Below are 10,000 nucleotides of genomic sequence, written 5' to 3' on the forward strand. Positions count from 1 at the left end.
ACACACACACACAGACACACACACACACACACACACACACACACACACACACACACACATACACACGCACACACACACACACACACATAAACACACACAAACACACACAAACACACACATACACACACACACACGCACACACACACACACACACGCGCGCGCGCACACACACACACATAAACACACACACACACACACAAACACACACACAAACACAAACACACACACACACACACACACACACACACACGCACATAGACGAAGACACACACACACACACACACACAACCAACAACTAAGCTTTCTTCAAATTTATAGCCCCCTCTGCTACAGAGACCACCTAACTACCAAACGACCAAAAGAGGATTTAATTGAGGGGGGGGGAGGGGGCGAGTACAATTTCCTCGAGTCGTCAACATGTCATCTATGGCGAGTTCGAGTTCCTGAAGAAAACCAAACAATTATTTTTTTTTCTGAAAAAGGATCCCTGTCGTTATCATCATTAGCTTTCACTTCGGTGAGGGGGGGGGGGGGTTATCGAAAGGGGGAGGGGCGGAGTCTTCGCTCAAGTTGTATTCAAACTTCTTCTTTTTTCAGGATGGAGGAAGGGGAGGGGGAGGAGGAGGAGGGGAGGGGAGGAGGAGGGGGAGGAGGAGGAGGAGGAGGAGGAGGAGGAGGAGGAGGAGGAGGAGGAGGAGGAGGAGGAGAGAGAAAAGGGAGAGGGGGAAGGGGATGGGCAGGAAAGAAAAAGGGGCAGAGGAGAGGGGGAAAGGAGAAGGGGAAGGGAAGGTGAAGAGAAAGGAGAAAGATAGAAGGGAAAGTTGAAGAGGACGGGGATGGGAAGGGAAAGAAAAAGGGAAAGAGGAGAGGGAAGGGAAAGGAGAAGGGGAAGGGAATGGTGAATGGAAAGAGGAAGGAGAGGAGAAGGGGAATGGAGAGAGTGAAGGGGAGAGGGAAAGGGGAAGAAGGGGAAGGGAGAGAGGGAAGAGTAGGAGGGAGGGGAAGGGAGAGAGTGAAGGGGGAAGAAGGGGAAGGGAGAGAGGGAAGGGGAGGGGGGAGGGGAAAGTGTATTCGAACCCCCGGCCGGACAATCCTCCTTTTGTCCGGATCCCTCATCCTCAAGACGGCTTCACCGCCTTCGAAATTCGTCCGTACAGAGCCGCGTCTCGACAGGCTGGCTTTCTAACACCTCCTCAACCCACTCCCCACCCCCCACCCCCCACCCCCACGCCCTGCCCATCCCCCAACCCCTCACAGATCAACTCTATCCCCCTCTCCCCTTCCCCTCCAATCCACCCCACCCTACATTCTCCTTCCCCTCCAACCCACCCCATCCCTCTCTCCTTCCCCTCACCCCCACCCCAACCCCATCCCTCTCTCCTTCCTCTCACCCCCACCCCATCCCTCTCTCCTTCCCCTCACCCCCACCACATCCCCCTCTCCCTAACCCCTACCTCCCCACCCATCATCTCACTCCCCTACCCCCTCCAACACCCTCCCCCTCCCCACACCCCCACCCTCCCCCAATAACTCTCGACGCCGCTCAAGCACGAGAACCAAAACCAATAGAACCCCAACCGCAGGACCAGCAAGGGGGGAGGAGGGAGGGAGAGGGAAGGAGGGAGGGAGGGGGAAGGAGGGAGGGAGGGGGAAGGACGGAGGGAAGGAGGGGAAGGAGAGAGAGGGAAGTAGAGAGGGAGGGAGGGGGAAGGAGGGAGAGGGAGGGGGAAGGAGGGAGGGAAGGAGAGGGGGGGGACAGGTTCTTTCACGCCACAATAACCGATAAACTTGACGAGACGAAAATGACAATCATAAGCGCCGCCGCCTCCTCCTCCCGCACGCCCGTCACGCCCTCCGGTGAAGCGGATCGTGGGCGGGCGGGCGGGCGGGGTGGGGTGGGGGGGGGGGGCGGAGTGGCTATGTTTCGGACACAATATTAGTCTTTCGCTCGACGTAATCAGGCCACACAGCGCGGGCCGGACAGCGAAATGAGGGAGGGAGAGAGGGAGAGGGAGGGAGGGAGGGAGGGAGGGAGGGAGGGAGGGAGGGAGGGAGGGAGGGAGAAAGAGGGAGGGAGGGAGGGGGAGGGAGGGAGGGAGGGAGGGAGGGAGGGAGGGAGAGAAGGAGGGACGAAGAGAGGGAGGGAGGGAGGGAGGGGGAGGGAGAGGGAGGGAGAGGAGGGACGAAGAGAGGGAGGGAGGGAGAGAGTTTGGCCAGGTTCCGCGTTAGTGCGGAGAGAAAGAGAGAATGTTTGTGTACGCACTCACACCCATATAGACCTGTGTGTGTTTACATATGCATATGTATATATACATACAGATACATATATTCACATATACGCATAGACGTACATATATGTGTATATGTGTATACATGCATGCATACTTACATACATACATACATACATACATTACATACACATTCTCTCCTTCCCCCCCCCCCTCTCTCTCTCTCTCTCTCTCTCTCTCTCTCTCTCTCTCTCTCTCTCTCTCTCTCTCTCTCTCTCTCTCTCTCTCTCTCTCTCTCTCTCTCTCTCTCTCTCTCTCTCTCTCTCACACACACACACACACACACACACACACACACACGTGTGCGTATGTGTGCCTGTGCGTGTCACATATATTCAAACCCATCTACCTACCCACCGACCAACACACCCGAATAAGACAAACAAGAGAAAGGCGACACACCACAAACCAAAGATAGAAAATCAGACACCTAAAAAAAAAAAAAAAAAGCCATGTAACCCACAAGCCATCCATATCGCGGCGGCCCCTCACGACGGCGTCAAAATATAGCCTCCGAAATCACTAATCTTTACTGCCATGCTTTGACTGGCATTATATCACCGGTCGGACGGCATTTCCCTGGCTTAAAAATGCGAGAGACAGAAACTCCTCTTTGGCGCGGCGAGTCATAGCGCCTACGGGTGTGTGGAAGGGGAAGGGGAGAAAGGGGAAGGGAGGGGGAAGGGAGGGGGAGGGGAAGGGGCGAGGGATGTGGAAGGGGGAGGGGAAGGGGATGGGTAGGAAGGGGGAGGGAAGGGGAGAAGGGGAAGGGAGGGAGGGGAGGGTGAAAGGGGGGAAGGGGAAGGGAGGGGAAGGGAGGGGGGAAGGGGAAGGGGGAAGGGGGGAGGGGTGGAATGGGAAGGGATGGGGAGGAGAGGGAGGAAGGGGAAGGGGAAGGGAGGGAAGGGAAGGGGAAGGGAAAGGGAGGGAAGGGGAGGGGAGGGAGGAAAGAGGGAAAAGGAGATAGGAAGGAGAAGAGGAAGGGGAGAGGGTGGAGGAAGGGAAGGGGTGGAAGGGGAAGGGGAAGGGGAGGGATGGGGAGGGATAGAGGTAGAAGGGGGAAGAAAGAGAGGAAAGGAGGGATGGAGGTATGAAGGGGGTGGAAGAGACACAAGAGGCGAGGGGTAAGGAAAGAGACAGAAGGGAGTTAAAGAGAATGGAGGCATGGGAGAAGAGTGGAAGAAGGGATAGAAGTAGAAAGAAAAGTGAAGGGGTAGAGAGGGAGGAAAGATGACAATAGAAACGGGAGGAGAAAGTGAGCAAGTCTCAGTAATGAGGAATGGAAGGGGATGGAGAAACAGAGGTAGAAAGAGAAGGGGGGGAAGGGGGGGGCGAATGGGGTAGATGTGGGTTGGGCAGAGGGGGGAGGGGGAAGGGGAAGGTAGGGGGCACCGGGGCCAGAACAGATGGCATCGGCGAGTGGGCCACCTTTCCTAAATGGGTTTTCTGGCGTGCCTCGGTGTCATATGGCTGACTCTAGACCGCGACCATTAGCGTCTGACACCATAGACTTGTACAATTTCCTTTTACCAAACTTCATTATCTGTGGCTAATCATTTTTTGAAAGGCGAGTGTAATATATGAAAAAACTGACTTTTAATTTTCAGAACTGTAACCCGGTATCGTGATGGCAATGTAAATCTAATACGTACCTTTCGTTATGAATTATCTGGTAAAATTAACTCACCTGCAGTTAATACAGTTGATGCTCCGATACGAGGAATATAAAAATTATGTCGACTTACCTTTAAATGAGGATGTGACAGCCTGGGATGTTGATGGTATCTTGGGCAATTTTCTGTCTTCATAGTTGACCTTTCCTTTCTTCTTGTCGGAGTTCACACTAGAATACTCAAACGCTCCATTCTTCTTCTCGCTTCGTCTAATAGAGTTTCTGCTAAAATTCCCATTTTCTTTGACGGAACCGCTGGAGGATCCGCTTTCTCTGCGTTCTCCAGGGGATCCGTTTTCTGTGGATTTGGTTTTCTTTCCAGACTGATTCTTACTTTCGATCTGCTTCACGCTGTTTCTCACGCTCTTGGTACCAAAGAGCTCTTGTACACGGTTAGGTTGGTAAGTCGCAGCCTCTGGTTTGTGTAGATAGAATGGCTCTTGTGACTTCTCATCACTGCTGTCACCAGACTTTGCCTTCTCTATCTTATCTTTGCTGTATTTATCAGAAGCTTCTTTTAGATCCGTAAGCGGATTGAGGAAGAAGGAGTTCTTTTGGTTCTTTTGTTTGCTTTCACTCTCCGTTGCAGTCGGTGGATGCAAATAAAATGGTTCGTGATGTACGCCAGAGTCTGAACTGTTGCCAGAGCTGTGACAGTCACTTTCGCACGAAGATGTACAGGAATCCGATCCGGTTAGTGAGCACTCGGAACCCTGTCGAAGAAAACGGGAAGTTAGGGCTGCGTTCTAAGAATGGGAAGATAGTACGCATCAAAGAAAACGGTTGACGCGCTAGCTACGCGGTTCAGCATAGACTCATATAAAATTTTGAAAGCTCAAACATGCTCTGTTTTTAATATAATACTTATTTACATAAGTATATATACATTTATATATATAAGCATATACATTGATTTATAAATACATAATAACTACATCCATACTCATTATTATTATTATTATTATTATCATTATTACAAACTTATTTAAATTTACATTCATAAACAACCCACGCCTCCCACGAACCTTTCTCTTGGAGCGGCTGCTCTGGTGGCAGGTGCAGTGGTGGTGGTGTGAGCCCGAGTCCGTCGAGTCTGAGTCCGTGGCGTAGTCCGGCGCTGTGCCATGCTGGACGAGGAGCTGCAGGACCTGGCGGGGCAAAGGACGCTTGAGTTTTCCTCCCACTGTGCAATGCATGTTTAAGGGAAGTTATTTAACCCATTTGGCTCCTGATTTTTTTAATGATGATTTTAGCAGTAATTCTGGTCATTACGATCGTTTTGATGGTACTTGCATTAATGATGGTAATATTGATGGTAAGGTGATGGTAATATACGAAATCAAATTTCCTTACCACTGTGGAATGTTTATAAGGGAAGTTATCTGGATGATTGCAATATAAAGGAAAAAAATAATTCCTTTTTACTACAGTGGAATATATAATTCTATTCATCAGGGTGAGGGCAATGCCTGAAGCTCGAAATAAAATGAGAAGCAATCTGTTTTGATAACTTTCTTGACGCACGTTGAGGTCTCCAGCTCGGGTACAAAACTCTACGGGAATTGCACGCCGTATTTTATCACAACCCTTTATAACCTGACTATTCTCTATAATATTATTCATCTACTCTTAAACGTAAATGGAAAATACGAAATATCCATCACACCCCATTAATCCCTATACAAATACAAAATATAAATGGGGATACAGCATGTCTTTCAGAGTGGAGTGCAACACAAATTACTATCAAATAATTAACCTTTGATGCTTTTATTTTTTCCAACCAATGTGATCCTTTACCGTTACTTAATTTGCATATTATTTCACACTACGGCAGTCTGTGTTTATGCGTCGGGGGGGAGGGGGGGAGGGGGGTATATACTGTTTGTCTGTACCTATGCATCTGCTGAACTTCAAACAAAAGCTTTCCCGCCGCTAACCCCGTTGCGCTATTTGTTTAAGGGTGTACTATTTTCTTTTCAAATGTACCTTCCATCCGCCCTCCCTTCCTCCATCCGCCCTCCCTCCCTTCCTCCCCTCTTCTCTCCGGCACTTTTTTTTTCCATGCTACCATTCGTCTCTCTCCTGTCAGTTCTCTCCCTCTCAACCTCCCCTTTTCCCTCTTTCTCCCCCTCAGCATTTCATTCCCTCTCCCTCCTCATCCTTCTCTCCATCTCCTTCTCCCTTCCTCTCCCCATCCCCCTCTCACCCCTTCTCCCCTTCCTCTCCCTATCCCTCTCCCTATCCCCCTTCCCACCCCTCCCCATCCCCCCACCTTCCCCATCCCCATCCCCCTCCCTCCCCTTCCCCATCTCTTTATCCCTCTCCCCTCCCCACCCCCTCCCTATCCCTCTCCCCTCCCCACCCCATCCCCCTTCCTATCCCATCTCCCCATCCCCCTCTTCTTTTTCCCCCATCCCCCTCTCCCTCTCTCCATCCCCATCCCCATCCCCCCACTCACCTCCATGTGGTCGTTATCCGCGGCGTCGTTGATGGGGCTTTTGCCGAACTTGTCGAGGGACACGGAGGCGCCCTTCTTCAGGAGCCAGCGGACGGTTTCCACGTGTCCTCGGGAGGCGGCGAAGTGCAGGGGCGTCGCGCCGTCTCCGTCTCGCAGGTTGATGTCCACGCCTTGTTCGGTTATCTGTAGAGAGATAAGATAAAGGATTAAGAGATAAGAGAGATAAGGGGATTAAGAGATAAGATACATAAGGGGATTAAGAGATAAGAGATAAGGAGATTAAGAGATAAGAGATAAGGGGATTAAGAGATAAGAGATAAGGGGATTAAGAGATAAGAGGATTAAGAGATAAGAGATAAGGGGATTAAGAGATAAGAGAGATAATAGATTAAGAGATAAGAGATATGATTGAGAAGATAGAGAGATATTAAGATAAGAGATAAGAGATAAGGAGAGAGAGATAAGAGATAAGGGGATTAAGAGATAAGAGAGATAAGGGGATTAAGAGATAAGATAAGGGATTAAGAGATAAGAGAGATAAGGGGATTAAGAGATAAGAGAGATAAGGGGAATAAGAGATAAGGGGATTAAGAGATAAGAGATAAGGGGATTAAGAGATAAGGAGAGGATAAGGGGATTAATTAAGAAGGGGAGAGAGATAAGAGAGATAAGGGGATTAAGAGAGGGAGAGAGAGGAGAGATAAGATAAGGGATTAAGAGATAAGAGATAAGGGGAGAGAGAGATAAGAGATAAGGGGATTAAGAGATAAGATAAGGGATTAAGAGATAAGAGATAAGGAGGATTCAGAGATAAAAGGATATGGAGAAGTAGATATTAGATAAGGGGAGAGAGAAGGGAGAGAGATAAGGGGATTAAGAGAGAAGAGATAAGGGAGAGAGAGGAGAGAGATAAGGGATTAAGAGATAAGAGATAAGGGAGATAAGAGATAAAGAGATAAGGGGATAAAGAGATAGAGATAAAGGATTAAGAGATAAGAGAGATAAGGGATTAAGAGATGAGATAAGGGGATTAAGAGATAAGAGAGATAAGGGGATTAAGAGATAAGAGATAAGGGGATGAAGAGATAAGAGATCAGGGGATTAAGAGATAAGAGAGATAAGGGGATTAAGAGATAAGAGAGATATGATTATGAAGAGATAGAGATAAGGGGATGAAGATAAGAGATCAGGATTAAGAGATAAGAGAGATATGGGACAGAGATAAGAGAGATAAGGGGAGGCGGTGAGATGACGGCGGGGCGAGAGGGAGGGTTTTGGGTTTGGATGGGATGTGGGTTTTCTTTTTATCTTTTGTGTTTCCTTTTTCTATCTTTTTTTATCTTTAATATTTTATTTTGTGTTTCCTTTTTCTATCTTTGTTTATTTTCATTTTGTGTTTCCTTTTTCTATCTTGATTTATCTTTCATTTTGTGTTTCCTTTTTCTATATTTTTTTTATTTTGTGTTTCTTTTTTTATGTTCTTTGTATGTGTGTTTTGTAGGAAAGAAATAATGCTGCTTTACATGATGGATGATCGTCAATATCTACGCCTCGTTGATGATAATAAACACACACACACACACACACACACACACACACACACACACACACACACACACACACACACACACACACACACACACACACACACACACACACGTACTTGTAGGAACGGCACTTGTACATTTGTTACAATTCGTGTAAGAAAAGTTCAAGCCGGAAGGGCCATCACAGCTGGTCCCGACTTCCGGAAATGGTCCACCTTGTCCACCTTCATCACAGGACGAAACACCGAGGAAGACTTACATGTCCCGAATCCCTTAAAAAAAACACGTCTATGAAGAAAAAAAAAATACCCATACCCCAGAATTCGTTTTGATATTCGCAACCAATAGATAATCAAAAACGAAACCAGAATGATTAGTGCGTGGTGTCTCGACGTGTTCACTCTACCGGGGTTGACGCGTGCCGGCGCTGTGGGAGTTTTTTCGGTGTCGTGGGAAAACGGGAAGGGGATTTGCCTCGGTCCGGGAGGCGCCTCGACCCCGAAATAAGGAACAGATGCCACGAGTGAGTCTGGCGGCTGGGGGGGGGGGAGGAAAAAGGACGGGTTTCCTCTGGAGCGGGGAAGAGGAAGGGGAAGAGGGGGAGGAAGAAGAGATGAGGGAGGAGGAAGTGGGGGAGGAATGGGGGAAGTCGAGGACTGGCGGCCGGGGGGGGAGGAAAAAGGACGGGTTTCCTCTGGAGCGGGGAAGAGGAACGGGAAGAGTGGGAGGAAGAAGAGATGATGGAGGAGGAAGAGGGGTACAGGGGCAGGAAGAAGAGATGAGGGAGGAGGAAGTGGGGGAAGACGAAGAGGAGGAAGAATATGATGAGGAGGAGGATGAAAAAGAGAACACAGGTAGAGATGGAGGTAGAAGAAGAGGAAGAGGAGGGGGATGAAGAAGAAGAGGACACAGGTGGATATGGAGGTAGAAGAGGAAGAAGAAGACACAGGTGGGGTTGAAGGAAGAGGGAAAAGATAAAGAATACAAAGGCGACAGTATTAACAGCAGATAAAAGCCTTGAAATCTAATAAGAAAAAAGTGAAAAACACAAAAAAAATAATCAGTCACAGCTAATAATAAGCCTCAACAACAGAATTCCACTCCGCTCCGAAGCACCGAGAAACGACAACTGATAAAACAAAAAGGAAAATATAACAGGAAATAAATGTTTTTAAAAAATCTGTAGCAGAGGAAGCCATTGTCTCGCGCTGTCCAACTGTCGCTCGTGTTTCTTTCCCCTTCCCTATTCCCTTCTCCCTCCCCCTTCTCCTCTCTCCCCATTCCCCCCATCCCCCTCCCCCTCCCTTTCCTCTTCTTCCCCCTCCCCCTCCCCCTCCCCCTTTCCTCTTCTTCCCCCTCCCCCTCCCCTTTCCTCTTCTTCCCCCTCCCCCTTCCTCTCCCATCCCATCCCCCTCCCCCTTCCTATCCCTCTCCCTCGCTGTCTCTAATTACCGGTCTTTATTAACGATGATGATTATTATCTCGACGACATGATCACAGGCGATGATGATTAAGCGTCTTTCTTCGTAATGGAATTGAGGGCTCCTGTTCTAAAGACCGGCCATTGGGATCGGACCCTTGTGCTACATAGAGCGCATTTAGTGAAGCGAAAACGTAGCTAAAATTCGCTAAGGAGGGATCGCTTCAAGTAGCGCAACTATGCGATAATGATATGTAATTGCTGATTTTCGCTCGTTTACCTGGGCGGTCGCGATCAAGTCCAATGGCGCGGAATGTGCTCCATTTGCGACGAGTGAAGATGAATAGATTATTGGCTCTTGTAGCTGTCAAAAAAAAAATCTTTTGTACACATCCTCATTAATATCGTTTTGTCAGTGTATATCTGTATCTATCTATATGGAGATTCATATATATATATATATATATATATATATATATATATATATATATATATTGATAGATAAATTAATACATAGACAGATATGTGCACACACACACACGCACGCACGCACACACACACACACACACACACACACACACACACACACACACACACACATATATATATATA

At 48.3% G+C, this 10,000-nt stretch overlaps 1 protein-coding gene across 7 annotated transcripts in view; it reads right to left on the reverse strand.

Annotated features, from left to right (window-relative positions):
• f (espin protein forked) overlaps positions 1-10,000 on the reverse strand; it is a 395,866-nt gene that overhangs the window by 54,828 nt on the left and 331,038 nt on the right. For all 7 annotated transcript variants that reach the window (XM_070140332.1, XM_070140335.1, XM_070140333.1 and 4 more), the window contains 3 exons: positions 6,422-6,604; positions 4,986-5,108; positions 4,034-4,673 (listed from right to left, as the gene is read on the reverse strand). In XM_070140332.1, coding sequence (XP_069996433.1) covers positions 4,034-4,673; positions 4,986-5,108; positions 6,422-6,604 — 946 coding nt within the window. The remainder of the gene's footprint in view (positions 1-4,033; positions 4,674-4,985; positions 5,109-6,421; positions 6,605-10,000) is intronic.

Source organism: Penaeus vannamei, chromosome 26, assembly GCF_042767895.1.
Source record: "Penaeus vannamei isolate JL-2024 chromosome 26, ASM4276789v1, whole genome shotgun sequence".
NCBI lineage: Eukaryota > Metazoa > Arthropoda > Malacostraca > Decapoda > Penaeidae > Penaeus > Penaeus vannamei.